This window comes from Zootoca vivipara, chromosome 9 (assembly GCF_963506605.1).
Source record: "Zootoca vivipara chromosome 9, rZooViv1.1, whole genome shotgun sequence".
Classification (NCBI taxonomy): Eukaryota; Metazoa; Chordata; class Lepidosauria; order Squamata; family Lacertidae; genus Zootoca; species Zootoca vivipara.
Genome location: NC_083284.1, coordinates 68,930,135 through 68,952,815, shown reverse-complemented (window position 1 = coordinate 68,952,815; position 22,681 = coordinate 68,930,135). Strand labels below are relative to the sequence as shown.

The 22,681-nt window shown below is 43.7% G+C and overlaps 1 protein-coding gene across 5 annotated transcripts in view; it reads left to right on the top strand.

The window, feature by feature from the left end:
- Window positions 1–22,681, top strand: part of LOC118083567 (cytosolic beta-glucosidase) — a 99,324-nt gene that overhangs the window by 23,129 nt on the left and 53,514 nt on the right. For 3 of the 5 annotated variants that reach the window (XM_060278946.1, XM_060278945.1, XM_035112077.2), the window contains exon 2: window positions 20,276–20,597. In XM_060278946.1, the coding sequence (XP_060134929.1) occupies window positions 20,477–20,597 (121 nt within the window). In that variant the 5' untranslated portion in view covers window positions 20,276–20,476. Of the gene's footprint in view, window positions 1–18,681; window positions 19,022–19,988; window positions 20,097–20,275; window positions 20,598–22,681 lie in introns of those variants that run through there. The other 2 variants (XM_060278947.1, XM_060278948.1) reach the window with 2 other exon arrangements.

Below are 22,681 nucleotides of genomic sequence, written 5' to 3'. Positions count from 1 at the left end.
AACAAACTAACTCGTGTATGCTAGTTGGAAGAAAGTCAAAAGGGATCAGATGAATGTGCAATAAACAGAACATGGCCTAGGTTAGAGAACTTTATTTTAGCAGCAGTTAATTGGGGGGACGGGACCTAAATATAGAAGGTCCATGTGTCAGCAAAACAAACCTATTCTCTTGGCGCAAAGCCATGGGCAGAATAGCTTGCAGCACCTGCAGTGTATTGCGGTTCTGCTGAGATTTGTTTATAGCACTTGATATATTAAATATAAAAATAGTATGACCTAGACCTTGTGGAGATGCATGAATGCAATTAGCATTTGCCCTGTACATATTTACTTCGCTGCGAATGCGTAGGCTATGCATTATTATTTTTTTGAAATAGTTTTGGTTAGGGGTAGGGGGCTACCAGGAGTCCAATTACAATGTGCAATCCTATGTATGTCTTCTCAGGTGTAAGCTCAATGAATGGGGCATAGGGTGGTCAGTTGTGCATTGTCCAAAATGACATTGTCAAAAGAGAGGACAAAGGAGGACACAAATCTGCACAAAAGGTGCACATGGCAACTCAGATATATATGTGCAAATTTGGAAATAATTGTTTTAACTTAACTAGAAATACAGTACAATTCATTTCACCATAGCGGGCAAAACACCAGGCAGCATTTGTACTGACTAGATGTTGCTGTTGACGGACAGCTGCAAGGTGGTGGTCTCTGCTTTCCCTTCTTATGGTTCTTGATCTTTAAACTAGTCTTTGACTGGACAGACCACCCTTTGTAAAATAGGATACTTACCTGTAGATTAACTCCCAGGCAAGACTGCAATCTTAGGCAGTTCTGGTTGACAAAGCCATTCCTTTAAAAGCCCTTACTATATTAATGTTTCCACCCAGTTGCTAGACCATTATCCTTCTCTTTCGGACTATCTACGGTAAGAAACACAGTGGCTCTCTTCAGATCACCCTCCAAACCACAGGGAGGAGTATGTGTGTTTCTGTGTGTGTGTGAGAGAGAGAATCTTTGGGGTGGGGTAACCTCTGACCCTCCAGATGCTGTCAGCTTCAATTCCGATCAGCCCCAGCCAGCATGTTGTCAGCGCTGATGTTGGGAGTTGTAAATACAATTATTTTTGGAGGGCCACACGTCCCGCAACCCTGGCTTAGATGCTCCTAAAGAAGCCACAGGCTTGTGCATTCATATACAGTACACACCACAGCTTCATTCTCTAAACCAAGGTTTACTGTGATAGCTAAACTATGGTTAACACTTGTGTTCCACTTCAGGCCTTTAAAATACCGTCGCTAATTGATTTTAAGTCTAGAAACATTTCATTTCCCACATTGCTACCCATGGCAAGTTAGTGATTTGCTTGCTTTTGTGCAAGCAAGTTTCAGTGAATTAAAGCGTGTACTCTCCCTCCACCCCAATAAATAAATGAAGAAGAGGTGTCAAGAGAGCTCCGCTCAATAGGTCAATAGCTATCTATTAATTAAGAAAGACATTGGAAATAACTTAAAACAACATTAATCAAAACTTAGGGTCAGCGGTCAAGAAAGAAGAGCACATTTATTCTTGTTAGGTTGGAGAAAAGGTTTGGGAAGGCATTTCCTAGGGCAGGATGTATTAAATCCCATCCATTTAAATCAGGGTTTCCTAAACTTGGGTTCTCAGCTGTTTGTCGGACTACAACTCCCATCATCCCTAGCTGGTAGAACCGGTATTCAGGGATGATGGGAACTGTAGTCTAATACAGCTAGAGACCCATGTTTTGGAAACCCTGATTTAAATGGAAGAGATCTAAGCATTTGCTTTAATGTCCACATTTTAATGCAATGGGCCTTTTAACAACAACAACAACAACAACACCCCACTTTTAATTGATATTTCCTATATTTGGCTGGGCTGAGCCCATACTACTCAAACTACTTCTTTATGGTTGTAGTTGTCTTTCTCACAACATCTGTTTCTTTTACAGAACACATAGCTCTTCACACGAAGGAGGGGGTCCTTTCTTTATACTTCTGCCAACTTTCAGCAACCTTACATTGAGCTATTCATTGGCCTTGAGGAATGGAAGGGATGGAACTGAGAGCCCATGAGGTAGAAGGAGACAGGATGGAGGGAACTTGGTAGACCCAGATTTTCCAGGGTTCTGAAACATGACAGGAGCCTCCATGGAGACAGAAGACTTCCTGCCGCAGATGGTCATCTTCCAAATTTGAGGGGTCAGAACTTAGCACACACATTCTCTGCCAACCCCCTCCCATGTTTGTATTTCCCACTATATGGAACACCTGAAGCTATACAGCTCACATGATAAAACACTCCACTGCTTTTTAAAAAACATTTCATTGCAAATAGAAAACTAGCAAGCGAGGAAAGGGACTTGGCTGCAATTCTTTCTGATATGCTGGTTTTTGATATAGGTAAAGGTGAAGGGATCCCTGACTGTTAGGTTCAGTCACAGACGACTCTGGGGTTCATCTCACTTTACTGGCCGAGGGAGCCGGTGTACAGCTTCCGGGTCATGTGGCCAGCATGACTAAGCCGCTCACGGAAACCAGAGCAGCGCCGGAGCGGTACCTATTTATCTACTTGCACTTTGACGACGTGCTTTCAAACTGCTAGGTTGGCAGGAGCAGGGACTGAACCATGGGAGCTCACGCCGTCACAGTGATTCGAACCGCCGACCTTCCGATTGGCAAGCCCTAGGCTCTGCGATTTAGACCACAGAGCCACCCACATCCCAGTTTTTGTTATACAGGAAGTGAAAAACAACAACGGAGGACAGTCAGTCATACGATTCCACATCTGCAGTGGTTCAGCCTGGTGCCATGCTTACCATTTCAACAGGAAATACACACACACACACACACACACACACACACATACAACCTGTGTATATTTATGCAAATTACCTTGAAAATATGTGGCTCTCCGGGGGGGGGGGGGGAAGGTCCCTCTTATGCCTTTTCACAATCTAGATTTAAGCATTTGTCACCCTGAATGTTAAATTGGATCTGGAGTCACATTTTTCATTTAGACAATGCTTTGGCTCAAAAAGAAATCTGCCCAGTCCTCCTTTAAGGCAAGAGGTGCAGTCTACAAAGAACAAGATACGGTAAGTTAAAGAGCAGAATAAATGCTATGTTGCCTGTTGCTTGTTAAGATTCCACTTAACAATTTCCCTGGGGAAGTATTCCAAAGAGAATCGTCCACTGTATACAGTATATATAAAACCACTTCGTTCATTTCTGAACGGCAGTCAGAATCTGTATCTTGTTTTAAATCCACTGTACCCCATCTGGATTGGCCTTTAAGGCACTTACCGTGTTCTCAGATAAATGAATGATGTATATTTGTAAGGAATTTTGAGATTCAATTGATGGTGAGGAAGCAGGTAATACCAGGGTGGATTTGATTTAAATGAAATCAATTTAAATCACAATTTAAATCACTAGTCAGTAAGACTTGATTTAAACCTTTTTTTAAAAAAACAGAAAGACTCATTCTTACTGGTATAATCTTAGTATTTACAACCAGATGAAGGTTTCATTTTTGGAATAATAAATTTTCAGAGTAGTTTTTACAGTTAGTGTACCGGTATCAAAAATTACTGATTTGGTTATACTATTAGAAATACATAGACAGAGAATTATGAAATTATTGTGAGGTTTAATAAGTTAACTGTTTATATTTGGACAGCTTTTCTGCTGTACTTTATTGGAAGGAGAAAAATAATAATTTCCTTAATAACAATTTAAACAATTTATTTAACTAAAACAATAACATTATAGCATAGGTATCCATGTTTGTTAACTGATGTGGTTAAACAGTTGTTTTTTTTAAAAAAAGCAACTTAGACTGAGTTTTAGCACACATGGAAAACTTAAGACAAATCTTTATTTCCTGATGAATAGCCTTTGCACTATAATGTAACTTGAATAGTAAACTGGGGCCGCAGGATTTACAGGAGCAGCCGCTCTGATCTCCAAGAAATGCATCGCCTGTCTCTGCTGCCACGGTGGCAGTAGAGGCTGTGGCAGGCTCCCTGGATCTGCCACTGCCCCGTGCTGCTTCCACAGTAGCATCTCACGGCAAATAGGAGACACTACTGGTCTCTCACCCCTGGGGAGGAAATGGCTGCCCCCTGGGGTGTCCTAGGCTCTGCCCCCACCCGGTGTGATCCGGAGTGGGACCCTTTCTCCCTGGCGAAGGCCTTTGATCAGGGGTCAGAAAACTTTCTCCACAGGGGGCCGTACTCTTCCCTACCGCACCCCAGTCTCAGCCGCCTTCTCAGTTTGCCGCTTGCCTCATTCGCTGAAGGGCTGGCGGTGGCGCGAAACGGGCTTCCTCCCCGCCTAGAGATTACCTTCCCAGGGGCTGCCACCACCACCACCGCTTCTTCTTCTCGTGTAGCGGGTAGGCAGAGCGAGCTGGTCCGCTCCGTTCTCTGGCCCACAGGAGCACCAGGGCAGCGGCGGCAGCGAGAGGAAGAGGTCAAGTGGCGGTGGCTCTGCCAATCAAACACCCGCTGAGGTAAACCAGGCGTGTCATTTGATTGGCAGAGCTGCCGCCACTCAGCCTCTTCCTCACGTTGCCATCGCCGGGAGTCTCGGCTTTGTGGCGGGTTCTGGCTTTGCGGCGCAGGCTGGATCTAGGAGCCAGGTGGGCCTGATCTGGCCCAGGAGCCTTAGTTTGCTGACCCCTGCCTTTGATTACCAATTCAACCATCAGATAAGGTTGATTTGATCCCCTTCTTTCTGACGTGAATCTTTGCTCCCCCTTGTTCCCAATGTTGATCTTTATTCCCACCCCCGCGTTGTTCCTGATTGTCATTCCCCACTCCTTCCCTGGTGATGAGGATTCCATTTTGTGGTTTGCCTCAAGTGCCAAAATGTCTGGGGGCTGGCCCTACTCAGCTGCAACATTTCCTACTTCCATTTGCCCTGGAAAATGGAAGTAGGTGGAGAAGGACACTATGAGATTGCATTGGTTTTTTGCTTCCATCAGTGTTTTGAACACCTGTTTGAGGGAATGTTGTGATAAAAAATATAAAGAATCAGCACAAATCAGCACAAATATAAAGACAGGTCAGCAGGAGGTGGGAAACTCAATATAATGTTGCCGTATTTGGTCACAGTTCCAGAGCCGTGTGTAATATGTAGTTCTGCCCCAGCTCTCCAGAGTCTGCTATCACAGCAGGAAACATGGAAACGGCAAGGAATGAACACAACTTTCATTTCCTGTTGGGCTTTCTTGGTTTGAAAGAACTCTAGTTTATAATAACGCTTTGAACATTTGGCTTAATCCGCTTCACACTTGATTTAAAGTCTTAATGTAGAACTAAATCCTCTCCTGTGTGGTAACTCTTCAATTAGACAGAAAACTTGCACCGTAAAATAATTCTGGATACTTGACCTCCCTGTCTTGAGCTGAGAAAAGGGCATTTTTTCTAAGAGGAACGTACCCGTTGTTTAGGACTTTCCTTTCCATCTATCTTTCAAGGTTTTGGATTTTCCCAGTCTTTTCCTGAAAGGTGAAGGGTTATAATTTGTATAATTGGCCCCAGAAGTGAAGTTCTTGGTTGATGCTTTACTTACCTATTGAGTATTCAATAAGGGTATGAGCTAACTGCAAAGAACTGAAATGCTTACTTGACAGTTTTGAAATGGCACCTCTGAAGAATTCCTCCTTTTTCTTCATGCAAATGCTATTCAAATCACTCCTTCAGCAATTAAAAAGCATTAGGTAGGCCCTCAGTTAAGATAGATTTACCTTTTAAAAGTGTATTCTATCATTATTTAAAAGGAAAGCCCCAGAGCGAAATGCATATGCCATTGCCAGCAGCTTTAGTTAAAGCTAAAATTAGCCATGCTGATTAAATGGATTTTGCATAACCTTAACCATTAATCCCTTGTATTGGTTTTTTTGCTTTGAAAATCCTATAGCACCAATAACACAAGGTGGCTTAGCAAGTCACTTTGCAGTGCTATTTTGGTAAAGAATAAAACTGCTGCATGCTGTACAGCCGTTAAATATTGACACCATCCTTCCGACAACAGCAAGGCAAACTGCTTTCTGATAATGCTTTGGGCCAAACAAAACTCTTTGTCATATGCGAAGCAGATACAATTTAGAGCACTTGTTAAAAGGATGCCGTTGTTTTTTCAAGGACTTGCATTTATTTTTTTGCGGTTGCAGTTTCCGAAATGTTTAGGCCCCGATGCCAGTGTCTCGGAAGGCTTTGGGAATGGGTCCATGAGGCCTCCAAGTGGACATGATATCCAATTTAACATGAATACAGCAGGTTATTTCCTGGTGTGTGTGGGAGAGAGGGAGAGAGGGAGAGTTCAGTTTATTTTAATCAAATATAAGGAGAACTTGGTGGTGGAGAGTGATGGAGGCATGGCTAACAGACGGCAAGGTTGTTAGGACCAAAGCAAAGGCAATATAGAGCAAGGACCAAGGGAAATGAAGAAAGAGCCGGGAAGGAAGTTCCTTGTAGATAAATTGACTGGTCTAGAGGTTTTGCCTCTTTGGGTGGTTAAGGCATTGGGTGATATCCTCGTCTTCAAGTGTGGGGTGAAATCCTAGACTTCAAGCGTGGAGTCAAGTGATACATCACCCTGCCCTGAACCCGTGGAATTTTCAGGGTACTCTGTTAAAGGGGTCTTGGTGGATGTCCCTGTTCTGCAGCCAAGTGTCCGGCAGACGGGCCATAGGGCTCCCACCGGTGGCCTTAGGACGGCCAACTCAGCAATCGACGTCTTGGAGAGGCCATAATCCTGGCACAACCCCCCAGCAGGAGGCTGAAATGGATATACACTTGATGCCTGAGCCAAAATTCCACCGAGATCGGTAATCAATAAAGCTGTGGCCATTTTTTAATCCAGATTGTTGTTTGCCTGGCTTATTAGTCATATCTTACATGTAGACACTGACCCGCAGGGCAGGCGGTGACACCGCGACTGGGCTTGCAACTTCAAGACAAAGGGAAATGGAGAAAGGGATAGGTGGGGAGGTGGGAGGAATGCAAAATTAGTGACTGTGGTTTGCCTTGCTTGTTTCAGGTTGCTGAGTCCAGTTGGTTATCTCTACCAGAATTAATCAGAGGTATCTGTTTGTGATATCTGTATATTTTGAACTGCTTAACAGCATCTCCTTTCACTGCTCTTGTGGTTTTCCAGCGGCAGAGGTCTTCTTTTATTTTATTTTATTTTTATTTTGTGATGAATCCTCCACATGCTGGTGTTTCAGGATACATCTCAAAGCTGAGAGTCCAAAACACGCACCAATTGAGAATTTACTTATTGCTGATCTCTCCCACCCTCCAAATCTCTGGAATAATTGCAAATGGATTTGAGGGATTAAGTGGTCTTTTAGCTCCTTCCCTTAGGTTCCTTTTAGAAGAGTGTCAAATGCTAAGCTATTATGGAGAGACAATTATTATAGATCTCTACCACTTCAGTTTTGCCCTCCAGAATACTTGAAGAAATCAATTAGTAGGAAAATTATTAATTAATTGAGCACTTAGTGTTCTGACTTTTTTATATCAATTAGTGCTTTTGCCCCCCATGTTCAAAGCGTTACTTTATTAATTGTTTTAAACATCACTTTATCAGCAATGAACCAAAATGAGCTGACAGTTGTGTTTTGTTCACACACACACTCTCTCTCTCTCACATACACATATATACAGACAGAAAATTGATCAATACAACTCGCTTGAATCCTTCAGCATCATTGATCATGTCATGTTCTGCTGAATAATTGGCTGGTAAAATTGGGTTTTTAGAAGCTAATGATTCAGTAGTTCATGGGTCAATTCAGTAAGAAATTGAACTTGGTTGGAACAGAGGATTTTCTTAATTTTTCCACTGTCGTTTCAAATGGTAGCCTTGAGGATGTCACATTTCCGAATGGCATATTTTTTCATTGCACAACATTGCTATAGCATATAGTACATGGGTGGGCAAACTAAGGCCCGGGGCCCGGATCCGGCCCAATCGCCTTCTAAATCCGGCCCATGGACGGTCCGGGAATCAGCGTGTTTTTACATGAGTAGAATGTGTCCCTATATTTAAAATGCATCTCTGCGTTATTTGTGGGGCCTGCTAGTGTTTTTACATGAGTAGAATGTGTGCTTTTATTTAAAGTGCATCTCTGGGTTATTTGTGGGGCATAGGAATTCATTCATATATTTCCCCCCAAAAAATATAGTCCGGTCCCTCACAAGGTCTGAGGGACAGTGGACCGGCCCCCTGCTGAAAAAGTTTGCTGACCCCTGATCTAGTATTTAAAGCATCGTACTGTACTGCTGAAATGTTAAGACTGTAGTACTGATTCTAGACTGCAGATGGTTTAGTCAGGCAATTTTATATTGTATTGTGTAAAAATGTATTGTCACGACGAAGCTTCTGACAGTGATTGGCTGACCTGCCCTGCTGTGAGAAAAAAAATGCAGGTCAGGCAGAAAAGTCTCGCCTGCCATTGGTCACTCGCTTTAAATTCTCGAGAGGGTCAAACAAGTAAGCAGAAAGGGCCGAGGAGAGAAGCAAGAACCTGAGGAGGTAGCAAGTGGAATGAAATAGGGTAGAGTAGGAAAGGAGGGTTGGAAGAGAAAATATGCCAGAGGCAGTGGCGTAGCAAGGTCAGGTGGTACCCGGTGCGGAAAATTTCTTGTCACCCCCTCCACAATGATTTTTTTTTGGGGGGGGACTGCAAAAATGGTTTTACTTTATTTCATATTTGGGTGGGGGGGAGCCAAAGTTGTTCAGCTTGAGCTAGAGTTGTTGAGCTTTGTTTTGGATGGAGATCGTGTCCCTTGCGACGAGGAGTCTGCCTATCGCCCTACAGCTGAGGGGGAGCCAGCGGGCGGACCATTTTAGAAATGGGAAGGCTGCGCATGCCAAAGCCACAGCATCTCTCACATACGTTGAGTGCTGCAGAGCATTTTGTCACCACCACCCCCTGGAGGTGACATCCAGGGCGGACCGCACCCACCTTGCTTTGCCCCTGGCCAGAGGAAAGGCAGTATATGGGGAAGGCTAGCAAGAGGAGTCTGAAAGTCACTCTTCTCTGTCTCCGCCTCCCCCTTCCATCCCAATAAAGGGACAATAACCCCAGTTCCCTTTGCAGGTACACTGGAACATGAATGTGCAGCACACTGAATGCTTTAAATTTGCTATATAAAATTGCTAAATGTTGTGGTTACTATCAAAAATTTATCAGGAATTGAACTTTGGTATCAAATAGAAGTGATGTATGGAAGTAAGAGCTGGACCATAAAGAAGGCTGATCACCGAAGAATTGATGCTTTTGAATTATGGTGATGGAGGAGACTCTTGAGAGTCCCATGGACTGCAAGAAGATCAAACCTATCCATTCTGAAGGAAATCAGCCCTGAGTGCTCACTGGAAGGACAGATCGTGAAGCTGAGGCTCCAATACTTTGGCTACCTCATGAGAAGAGAAAAATCCTTGGAAAAGACCCTGATGTTGGGAAAGATTGAGGGCACTAGGAGAAGGGGACGACAGAGGACGAGATGGTTGGACAGTGTTCTCGAAGCTACGAACATGAGTTTGACCAAACTGCAGGAGGCAGTGGAAGACTGAGTGCCTGGCGTGCTATGGTCCATGGGGTCACGAAGAGTCGGACACGACTAAACAACAACAAATCAAATAGAAGGTGATGTGGACTGCCAGAAAATATCTCTCTATACCACACTTTTCTGAAACAGCTCTAGCCCAGTTAGTGTTACCCTTTCAGTTGAGAAATTAGATAATCTGCCTGATGATTTGGCATGTATAAAAGGAGAAAGTAATAAAGGGGAAGACAGGAGAGCCTGGTGTGTTCTGGTCCATGGGGTCACGAAGAGTCAGACATGACTAAACGACTAAACAACAACCTATCCAGAAACAATTGGAACTGCTTGCATGGGGCGGGGGGAGTTTCATGTGTCTAGGCTCTTTAAGGAACAATTTTATTCCCCTCCTGCTAACCCCCTGTCCCCCTCCCCCAACCTCACATCTGTCTAAGTAGCTTCTGGGAAGTTTGCTGGATGTGTCACAGACTATTCCCATGTTACAAATATAGACATATTCTTGGCACTTTGCTACGTGCATCTCAGGAAAGGTTGGAAAAGTAATATGAGAAGCAATTCTGAGTGCTAACGGAATGATCTGGCAGTTTAAAGTTGTCAGTATCTGAGTTGCCGAAAGCAAAGATAATAATTTCAAGTTGTGACATTCAGTAGGAAATTGCTGAGGGCCAATTTGGATGTAGGAAATATTTAACAGGCCTGTGGGTATAATAAACATGTACTACCGTGGGAGAGAAGCATTTATTTATTTTTAGAAATGTGGCAGAGCCGCTAGTCAGAGCAGTGTTGAGACTGAGATAAGTCCCTTCGCTTCCAGATGGACTTGCCTCTTTGTAAGTACGCTTAGGACAAAAGCAATGGTGATATGATTTCTCTTCTACAGATAGCTCAGTCAGTAGAGCATGAGATTCTTAATCTCAGGGTTGTGGGTTTGAGCCCCACATTCGGCAAAAAGATTCATGCACAGCAATTCTATGATTCTGCTGCTGTATTTATGGCACCCTGCAACAATGAAGGAATGGAAGTTAACCATAAATTTAAAAACTTTAAAAATAAATTACAACCTTGTAAGAGGCCAGAAACAGCTGCCACAGTAGTAAATGCTGATTTCTAACCAGATTTGGAAAAGAGTATCGAAATAATACTGCCCTTTCTGTCCCTCTAAAAGCAGGCATGATGGGCGGCCATCGGGTGTGAAGGGACCTGAAGTCAGTTGTCTGCACCTGAGTTTTTGGTCAGACTCGTGGAAGAAATTTATACATAAGTTATTGTGGCCTATTATTTAGGACTTCAAATGTGTATATTTTGGAGGGACGGGAGAAGAAAACACTCTGACTTTCAGCATGGCCATGTGCTGAGAAAATTCTGAGCCATGTGCATGATTTTATTGCTTTCTGCATAAAAAAGGCTAGAGAAAGAATCAACTTTAAAAAACAAAACAAAAACTCAGTCTGTTTGTTGTGATCCAAGTCTACAACCAGAAATGCAAGCTCTACTGATAACACAAATGTTGAGTTGAAGCCTGCGGTCTTGTTCCACCTCTCCTTCATCCCCTGCCTAACAGAATGAACCAATTGCCATAGAGTTAGTGGGCTAAGGCAAGGTTGCAGGACTTTCCACCAGGATTCAAGTTGCCACCTTGTCTGCCAGTTCAGGTTTGAAGGCAAACTTGGAGTGCGTCTGAAGACAATGCTCCGAGCTCTCTTCTTATCTTCAATCTGTCTTCATCTCTGACGGGAACAATAGTTGCTTTCTTGCTTTAAAACCCTCTCGTGCCAGTTTCCAGAGGTATGTCAGAAGCTTTTAATCCAGCTTTTTAACAATCGCAGGCTTTATTACAGAACAAACCTGTCTTGGGCCTGTTCTGGGCATTTGGCCAACACTTGATTGCCATAGCTATTGGGGCGGGTGGGGGAGAATGTATAGCTCAGTATTCAGACATCTCCCTTAAGTATTCTCAGATACTTTTTTTTATATAAAGAAAGTCTTGTGGATCATATGAAGGTGACTTAAGACACATTCTTTTCAGTGGCCCTTGCAAAGTGGAGTTTCCCACTGCTTTGTGACCTTGTTCCTCACATCTTCTGCGGAAAGTTTCTTGAACAAACACAGCTTTCTGCAGAAAGCTCCTTGAACAAACATTGACAAGGGGACAGGAATCAAAGCTCACCAGAGGCCTTGCAATGAATGTGCTTCAAGGCTCACTCGTCTGTATGGGCTGCAAAGTATGATGGACTGAAATGGTCACAATGGCTCCTGGTCACTCTTGATGGGCTACCAGATTGTCAGCTAAAGTGGAATTTGACGTGGAATTTGTGGTCGCTTATCAAGGCACGTACCCCCTCAGGGATTTTGATTGAAACCAAAAGCAACTTTGTAAGACTGTTTCTCAGGGTGAGTGATTCAGAGAAGGTGCATACAGTGGAACCTCGGTTTATGAACACCCCGGTTTACGAATTTTCGGCTTACGAACGCCGCGGACCCATCTGGAACAGATTAATTCACTTTCCATTACTTTCAATGGGAAAGTTCGCTTCAGTTTATGAACAGACTTCTGGAACCAATTACACCCATGCTTTGGGTTAAGTACGCTTCAGGTTGAGTACTCCGCGGAACCATCTGGAACGGATTAATCCGCTTTCCATTACTTTCAATGGGAAAGTTCGCTTCAGTTTATGAACGCTTCAGTTTAAGTACTCTGCGGACCGTCTGGAACAGATTAATCCACTTTCCGTTACTTTCAATGGGAAAGTTCGCTTCAGTTTATGAACGCTTCAGTTTATGAACAGACTTCCTGAACCAATTGTGTTCATAAACCGAGGTACCACTGTACACCCTCTGGTAAAATGTGTGAAGCCTTAGCCTATGTCTGAGAGAAGGAAGTAACCGAGGGTTCATTTTGAAGGCCAGCAGGTAAGAAACAGAAAAGCAGTAGGACACGATTACGGACAGGCAGAAGGTCAGAAATTGCTTCAGGTTGGCAGAGGACAAAGGAGGACCTCCGCACCAGGGGGAGCAGGAGAGAAACGCCCATTCACACATTTAAACCATAGTTTGTAACTTGAGAATGCGGCCAAGGAGCATGGTTTTCAATGGAAAAGGATTCTAGCAATAAACTGACGTCGGCATGAAGGAGCTGAAGGCTGTGGCAAAGAGCACATGTTGAATGCTCTGTATGACATTTGCAAATAAAAGTGGAACCATGACAAGTAAAGCAATAAAGAGCACATAGTTACTTCTCTGCATGCATTTGCAAAAGCAAAACCCTGTTTGTGGGGAAACACCCATGGAAAACCATGGCTTTTGTATCAATTTAATATTTTCTAGCCTCGTTTCAATAGTTACTGTGCTATTTTTGTGCTGGCTAGGATACTTCCAAATGCTGGAATAGATCTCTTCATACTTGGACGACCAAAGGAATGGAAAAAATCAGGGTTTGGCCTATGAAAGAACTCGAGTAAATGTCACTGAAGAAGGTTGGTTGTACAAACGCCTCAGTACCACTGTATCTGTTTGCCACTGGTAGATGGTGAAAAAAGCTCTCTTTCTCTCTTTGTATATTAACCACATAGGCATTATTTACTTAGGAAATTTATAAACTGCTTGCTGAATACAAAATATCTCCAAGCAGTTGACAATTATATATAAAACAACTTAAATCCACCAGGCAATTAAAAGCAAGACCATCATTAAAAACTAAGATAAAAGTGAACAAAACATTCAAAACAAATATAACTAAATCATAAGGTGTGATTTGTTTGGCAGGTATCTGGTACAGCATAACGAAGGCAGCTGCCTAATGTCAAGAGGCAGGGAGTTCCACAGCGGCAGGTGCTGCCCCACGAAAAGAATGACTTCAAAAAAGCACAATGGACATTATGCGCATGCTGCGCAGATCAATGTGTGCATATCTATGTTAGGTTTACTGTGAGCAGAATTGAGAAGGTGCACAAATTATGCAGATTCACAGGAAAGTATGAGAAATGTGCTTAGATTGACAACATAATCCTACATTGCTTGGACAATATCCATAGGCAATGTGGAAAACTGGGCATTGCAGCCATCTCTATATCCGGTCCACATACAGTTGATTATTTTAATTTCAATGTGCAAACTGACTCAGAAAAACAATCCGAGAGGGAATAATGGTGAGTATTCCAGCGCTAAGATAATTTCCCTCGCTTCTTGAGTATTTGGCAAGAATGTATTAAGAGGATTTCGCCAACTTTGCCACCTTTTCTGCGAAATACTTTGGCAATTTTTTTGCCTGAAAATGGGAGAAGTGTCCGCTTTTCCAGGAAAGTTTAGGAAAGCCACCTGTTTCACCCTAAACTCCACTTTTTCATGGTGTTTTCAATTATCTTCATCAGGGAGAAAGAGGATATATGTGTGGTTTAATCTTTACTGCGCATCTGTTCCAATTGCTCTGAACTGAAACTAAAAAAGGATGCGATCAAAAAAGCTGAAATTGAATGAGATACTGGATCTATCCCAGTGACTTTTTTTGTTGTTGTTGAGCAGGCGACCTCTAAGATAATCATATTTAAAAGGCAGCACTGCGCCATTCTAAGTACTGTATCCTTTAATCTCTCTTTCATTTACGTGTCCAAATCAAGTAACGGACAGCCATGCCGAAGAGGAGCAGCATTGATCTTTTCTCTCTCTTTCTCATTCCATTAGTTCAGCTTTGGGGCAGGTATGTGTTTTGTGATATTCTCAGAACGAGATAATCATCTCCAAGCATCGCTGCACATCTTTAATAATGCCTGGAACACCAAATAGCATAAAAGCATTAAGTCATTAAAAAAAAGAGAATAACCTGTATTTACTAGATTTCAAATAGGCGTTTAGATTACTTTGTCACATTAAACTACCGCTGTGCTACTTATCTTGCTTCGCAGGTGCTTGGAAAAAAGCGCCCATTAATGTTTTGCAGGCAAAAAAAAAACCACAGCATGCACAATAAACAAGTGTTTCTTAGGAAAGAAGAGGGTGGGTGGGAAAAAATACTTGCCGTATTACGGTATTGCACAAATCTTTTGGAAAGCTGCGTTACCTACTCCCTTGCAGACTGTTGCAGCTGACTCACCGGAGGATCGTATGCCACCTATATAAAAGTAAGAGGCAATTTGTAGTGCAAGCATGGAAACTGTAGGAACAAGTGGCTAAGCTGCTCTAATGTCACAGAGGGACGTGGCAGAAAAGGGAGGAAGGATGGAAGAAGCTTGAGAAAGGTTACGACAATGGCTTGGCCAAGGAGGTTGTTGTTCTCCCCCCCTAAGGAAGAACAGGCCAGTCTGGGTGGATGGTAGCAGTGACACCAAGGACACTTGCCCCACAGAATGTTTTTGTGATAAAAAAAATCCCCCAAACACTGGAATTGCCCCAATTTTTCACCCAATTCCCTGCTCACAGCCTATGCTGCTATTGTTCTCACCCTCACAGCCCCATTGCCCAACATTTCTTTAAAAATCTCAATATGCCAGGAGATTTGCAAGGCTGCCGTATACTACCCTCCTGACATTTGACCGCCCCCCCCAGGACTTGCAACACTGGCCTGCTTTGCAGGGCTGACAACCCAACCATGCTCCACCACTCACAGAAACTGTATTAGGACTATATTTATTTATTTATGGGCAGTGTGACTCTTTTTGAGGGACAAAGGTGGCACTGTGGTCTAAACCACTGAGCCTCTTGGGCTTGCCAATCGGAAGGTTGGCAGTTCAAATCCCCGCGACGGGGTGAGCTTCTGTTGTTCTGTCCCAGCTGCTGCCAACCTAGCAGTTCAAAAGCACATCAAAGTGCAAGTAGATAAATAGGTACCACTCCGGTGGGAAGGCAAGGCATTTCTGTGCGCTGCTCTGGTTTTACCAGAAGCAGCTTAGTCATGCTGGCCACATGACCTGGAAAGACTGTCTGCGGACAAACGTCGGCTCTCACGGCCAGTAAAGCGAGATGAGCGCCACAACCCCAGAGTTGCTCACGACTGGACCTAATGGTCAGGGGTCCCTTTACCTTATACTTAGCTAGATGGACCCAGTTGTCTGAGTTGGTATAAGGCAGCTGTTCAGTCAAGTGTTCAGAAACCTGGCCCTTCCTCAGAACTGAAGCCAGAACTGAAGATGGGAACAAGCTTCTCTCTGCATGTGACCTCAGCAAGAGGTTGTTTCTGAATCCTGGTTAGCCGGGCATGCTGCCACACATTCCTCCCTTCTGGATGCTGAGTTGGCTTTTGTGGAGATTCAGTGACAGCAAATAGAATCATAGAGTTGGAAGGGACCCCAAGGGTCATCTTTTCCATCCCCCTGCAATGCAGGAATCCTGCCCACAGCCATCCCTGTGGGGCTTGAACCACCAAACTTTTGCTTAACCTCCAGGCACACTGACCAGTGTTAGAAACTTTGATATATAAGCTAGGTGTGAAAAACAATCCAGATCCCCAGGCATTCACCTCCAGATGGTGGAGATGTCCAGTGCCATTCTTGGTTTGAGCCAGTGTGGTGTAGTGGTTAAGAGCGGCGGACTCGTAATCTGGTGAACCGGGTTTGCATCCCCACTCCTCCACATGCAGCTGCTGGGTGACCTTGGGCTAGTCACACCTCTCTGAAGTCTCTCGGCCTCACTCGCCTCACAGAGTGTTTGTTGTGGGGGAGGAAGGGAAAGGAGAATGTTAGCCACTTTGAGACTCCTTAGGGTAGTGATAAAGCGGGATATCAGATCCAAACTCTTCTTCTTCTTCTTGGTCGCAAGTGGTCTATAGCCAGGTGCAAAATACGCCTGATGCCTATTGAATTTCAAATGCAGACACATGACATCTACTCTTGATGCATAACCTGCTTCCAACTTGGCCCGGCCTCTGCCTGGCTTTCATTGCCCTTTGCTGTTGGGTATTGTGGGGATCAACCAGAAGTGAGGTTCAGCAACTGATTTCCTATTCCTTCTGTCACTGTAGTCCTTTGATGTCAGAAGCCAACCCTTGAAGCTGGCCCTGTGCCACTCTCTTCCTTGCTGCCTCTCAAACTGTGGGAAGGTGGAGCTTGCCAGCACTTGGACCTGGGTGCCAGAGTCATCGTGGACCACAGAGCCAGTTTATCATCATCTTGAGTCATCCAGTGGCACCATTTTCCATAGGCTGGAATGGCCGACTCCTGTCAGGTTTCTCTCTTGCCATGAAGTCTTTTGTGTCTTCTACCTCCTCCCCTGCCCCCAGATTCCTGCCAGATGCAGTAGTTTGTCACTTTCCAAGGTGAATAGCATTGTTAAATTCTGCCCATGTTTCTAATGTCTCCGCTCCTCCCACTCTTAATATCTGCAAATTTAATTAATCTGCCATTTCCTCCCTCTTCCAGAACATTAATGAAGCAAGCTAAATAGAATCAGAAGCAATACAATTTCTCTGTAATGCATTAATGGCTTCCCCCCCCCCACCCCAAAGTTGTTGTGTATCATCACCCTTCGTTTCAATCAACAGGAGTGTTTATGTCCAGTTTAAGCAGATTTCTGTAAAGTATGCTAGTCAGTGTTCTCCTAAAACCTGGCTGTATCACAGCAATTGCTTAATGCTTTCCATTTGGAATTTGTGTAAGAAAATGTAACAAACCAGTCCCAGTGGTTTGGGTAGTTTGAGACTCACTAAATTTCAAGATATATGTGTATAAATTGGTTATCACTGTACAGTGGTACCTTGACTTACAAATGCCTCGACTTCTGAAGGTTTCGACTTACGCAGTCAGTAAACCCGGAAGTATTTTCGCCGCATGCGTGTTCTGCGCATGCGCAAAATCGCACTTCGCGCATGCACAAAATGGACACTTCAACATACAAAGGCTTCGGCTTATGAAGAGCACCACAGAATGGACCGCCTTCGTAAGTCGAGGTACCACTGTATTATATGTAGTGGTGTATCTATGAATATTCTGCACAGTATGCATAGAATACTTTTATTTCCTTTTTGGTTGAAATGACAAGGATGGTCACAACAACAAATAAGCTTTGACTCACTTTTTATGTCCACATAAATTAGCAGTGAGCGCTGACAATGTCGTGTGCAGTTGTATTACCCAACAACCTACCATTGCTAAAGTAGTCAGGGAAACCGGAAAAATTTACTTCTACCACTGGACTTGAAAGCTATCTGATTTGCAAACTTAAATTAAGTTTTCAAGATGTCTTCTTAGGTAGGCCAATATGTTATAATGTCTCGTGACCTGGATTTCTGCCAGGGAGACCTATGTTCAAATCTGTGCTTGGCTTACAGGGTGACCTTGATCTGCTTGTTCTCTAACTTACTTCACTGGGACGTTGTGAGTGTAAATTGTGGAGAAAGTATTTATGACAACCTGAGTTTGGAAGAAAGGAGGGATAGAAATTCATTCCACAGGGCCTGCAGGGCTGAGCAAGATTTATATGATGCAGATCTAGTTACCGTGCAATATCTACAAGGGTTCGTGAAGTTTTGCCAGTTGCTTGCTTTTTAACCCTTTAAGAAATAGTGTTGCTAAAATAAGACACGCAATCTTGCACCATGGGGTTTGGCCAAATCCAGTGCCATTCCCAGTTATACACATAATACATACCACTGATTTGCAGCCGTAGATCAAAGCTGCTGGGCAAATGTTTCCCCGAGTCAAAGGTTTCCATGTAAAGGAAAGCAACATGACACAAGTCTGGAATTCACTTAACAGAGTCTGACTTTTTTCTTCTCCCACCCCACCCCTCAAAGCGATGTGTTGCCTGCGGCCCAATAAACATGAATAACGACCTTAGCATAAATCAGTAGGGGTGTGTTTTTATTACTGTCAAGAGGGGAAATAGTTTCTTTCCGTGTCTGAACAATAAAGTTGCAATAGTGCCATCTAGTGTGTTGTTTTTTAAAATATATCTGAGCTACTGGAGACCTTTGAGTTTTGTCTTACGCGACAAAAGTCTTTGCATTCTTGGGTTGGAGGGCAGAATGGGGACCAACAATGCTTTAGCGTTTCCTTCCGACTGCTTTAGTACTTGAGAATGGAGGCAAGAAAACTGATCTCCTTTCCTGTACAATACTCCTAGACCTGTGGGCAGTCGAGGTTAGGTTGACTACAATGGCTCACCAGTGTATGTGCTGAGAGAATTGTTGTTGTACTAGCCAATATCCTTCTGGGTGGCTTTGCGATGGCATGGACTGTGAGAAGGAAGGAACAGAAGCAAATCGGCCTCATCAGCTCCTTTTTCTGTTGATGGCACTAATGCCGCCAGGTGTATATCTTCGGTCCAGTATACCTGAAGGAGCGTCTCCACCCCCATCGTTCTGCCCGGACACTGAGGTCCAGCGCCGAGGGCCTTCTGGCGGTTCCCTCACTGCGAGAAGCAAAGCTACAGGGAACCAGGCAGAGGGCCTTCTCGGTAGCGGCACCTGCCCTGTGGAACGCCCTCCCATCAGAGGTCAGAGAGATAAACAGCTACCTGACATTTAGAAAATACCTAAAGGCAGCTCTGTTTAGGGAAGTTTTTAATCTGTGATATTTGATGTATTTTAATGTTTGCTGGAAGCCGCCCAGAGTATTATTATTATTATTATTATTATTATTATTATTATTATTATTCTGTGGCTGCCTGCACTGAGCTGCCTTTTTAGCCACCTGGACTTGGATTGGCCCAACGTACTTCTAACAGAAGGTCAAGGAAGGAACAGGCATGTTAGATGTGGGGTGGGTGTGACTTTCCCCAAAAGGCCTCGTGGGACAAATAGGGAGGGCTGACAGGGCAGGTTCCCCCCCTCTGGGGGTGGCCAAATAAACCATAGTTAAGGCAGGGACTTGGTTCATATGTGAGGCTCCAAACCATAGTATAACCAAACTGCGATCAAGTTCCGTGGTTCCTTAGAGCTGCTGGTGTGGTGGTTCTTTTGTTAAAGTTTGGAGTGTTTTGAATACAGTGGTACCTCAAGTTGCAAACACCTCAGGTTGCAAACGCTTCAGGTTACAAACTCTGCTAACCTGGAAGAGTTACCTCGAGTTGCGAACTTTGCCCCAGGATCATAGCTGCCAAGTCTCCCGTTTTCCCCGGGAAATCCCCGTTTTTCCAGCTGTTCCTAGCTGAAAAAATGGATTTTTTTGTTTTTTCCCGATTTATTCTGGCGCGGCGACCATTTTGGAACTGGGCGGAGCATGCTCAGAAGCGACTTTTGATGCTGCTCTGCCCAGTTCCAAAATGGCTGCAGTGTGACTTCTGGCGCGGTGGCCATTTTGGAACTGGGCAAAGCAGCATCAAAAGTCACTTCTGAGCATGCTCCGCCCAGTTCCAAAATAGCGCCAGCGCTACATCCGGTCTGCTATTTCCTGCCCGGTCCCTTATTTCTCTGACAGCAACTTGGCAGGTATGCCCAGGATGAGAACAGAAATCGTGTGCCTGCGGCGCAGCGGCAGCAAGAGGCCCCAATAGCGAAAACACACCTCTAGTTAAGAACAGTTTCAGGTTAAGAACGGACCTCCGGAACGAATTAAGTTCATAATTAGAGGTACCACTGTACTTAACATCCTCTTGTATTTTTGGAGGAGGTAGAAAACTGTTTTCTTAAAGCATGCTGGTCTCCACTAGGAGCAGGCACCTTTTTCTGCAAGAGAAAATTCTTAAGAAACACACTGTGTGTGAGACAAAGTCCTTGTTTAATCTCTCTCTCTCTCCCCTCTTCAACAGAAGCACTGGAGATAAAATGCTGCTCTCTGAACCCTGGGCATCCAAGCTATTATAAACGAAGCAAGATTTATTCTAGAGAGCTGGAACGGATACGTCACTTCTTCTATCCTCTCTGACTGACAGAAAATCTCCTTGGGGCAAAAGCAGGCAGGAAACAGTAAGCATTCGCTGATTGACAAAGAGATAGACCATCCTAGGATCATGGCCTCCGCTCTCTCTAGTGCATCCAGGACCCTTGACTCCTCTGCAGACTCCAGCTGGAATCCGAAATTCCCCAAACCATTTGCTTGGGGCGCAGCCACAGCAGCATACCAGGTGGAAGGTATCTGATTTTTCTTTATATAAACTTATTTGCAGTATTTTGTGGCAAAGGGATGAAATCGGGTTTCTAAAAATGGATTGACTGTCATAATGATTTATCCTTCGTAAATAAGGAGAAGAAGATCCTTTGAGTTGGGAGTTTCATTATCATAGCCATGAAGTCTCACGATGTTTGGGAAGAGGTTTCCTCCATTGCATTTCTCTCTTCTGGCAGTAGCAGAACTCAACAACCTCCTTCAAAAAAACACTTGATGGGAGGGAAATAATGGGAATGGATTCCTCTAGATCCCAAATGCAGGCAAAGGTAGTACGAAATTTGAACAGTGTGTAATCTTTTGGTAGTTGAAAAATCACATCACAGGTTACACTTTTAGGGCTGAGTTTATAAAGATGCTTTCATTTATTCAGACATTGATACTCTGTCTTTCTATAATAATGATGATAAGAAAATTTGGGTAGAAGATTCCAGATAAAAGTATAAATTGCCACAAAAAAGGATGGTGTACCTTGGCTTTCCTCTGAGGGAGAAGTGAAATGAACAAAAGGGTATGTTCATGAGTGCTCTCTTGCCCCATGTGCTGCGTTTATTTAATTTATTTTTTATCTGGAACATTTGTAGATTGCTAAATATTTAACAATAGCAGCTTATAGAGCAAATGGGAATTGTTTGCCAGAAGATCCTTCCCTGAAGATAAGAATATATTCTGGGTTTGGAAGAGACAAAGTCTTGTTTGTTTCTTCAGATTATGGGTAAACACATCCCATAACTGAGGGGTTCAGGACTGCAATGAAAGAAGGCCTGTGTCTAGTCACGTTTTTGCCTTGTAGCTCTGAAAGTCCCACATTGGATGACATTTTTGCTAGTTTAGCAGAGTTTATTAACTTTTAAAAGGGTTGAAGTATCATTCTGATTGTGCCAGGTGAGCTCAAAGGGCAGCTCGAAGTGCCTTACGACCCAGGAATAACAAGGTGAATTTTCAACAGAGCACTCAGAGGTGTTTCTTCCTACAAAAGGCCATCCCTCTGATAAATTTCAGTTTCCTGTGTTAAAACTATTTTTAACCTGATACGTACTAGATTGTTTTGGTTGCTTTACACTAATTTTTGTCCTGTGCTGGGAGAAGCAGAAGACCAATTCACACATGAATAAATAGCAGTAGTTGTGGTGCGTTCTTATAGGTAATAATAATAATAATAATAATAATAATAATAATAATAATAATAATAATATATTTATACCCCGCCCATCTGGCTGGGTTTCCCCAGCCACTCTGGGCAGCTTCCAACAGAAAAATAAAACACAATAATCTATTAAACATTAAAAGCCTCCATGAACAGGGCTGCCTTCAGATTTCTTCTAAAAGTCTGGTACTTGTTTTCCTCTTTGACATCTGTTGGGAGGGCGTTCCACAGGGCAGGCGCCACCACCGAGAAGGCCCTCTGCCTAGTTCCCTGCAACTTGGCTTCTCGCAACGAGGGAACCGCCAGAAGGCCCTCGGTGCTGGACCTCAGTGTCCGGGCAGAAAGATGGAGGTGGAGACGCTCCTTCAGGTATACTGGACCGGTGCCATTTAGGGCTTTAAAGGTCAGCACCAACACTTTGAATTGTGCTCGGAAACGTACTGGGAGCCAATGTAGATCTTTCAAGACCGGTGTTATGTGGTCTTGGCAGCCGCTCCCAGTCACCAGTCTAGCTGCCGCATTCTGGTTTGTGCATGAGGTTGGTTTGTGCATGAGGAAAGACAGTTAACTTGCAAACAACTGGGCCCATGCATGGCTTGGATAACCTGGAACTTCCATGTAATACAGAAATGTGGGGATTAATGTCTATCTGTTTGCTTGTAAGTAGCTTTCGGTTGCCCTAGGTGAGATAAAGTGACTGACAAATATAAGAGATAAATAATAACAGTAATACAAAAATTGAGGTCAGTTCTAGCGAGCTAATAATAATTGATGATCATTACATTTATTTCACTGTTACATTTTTATCATGCCTTATTTTCCAAGGACAGGACCCAGGTGGTGCTGTGGGTTAAACCGCAGAGTCTAGGGCTTGCTGATCAGAAGGTCGGCAGTTCGAATCCC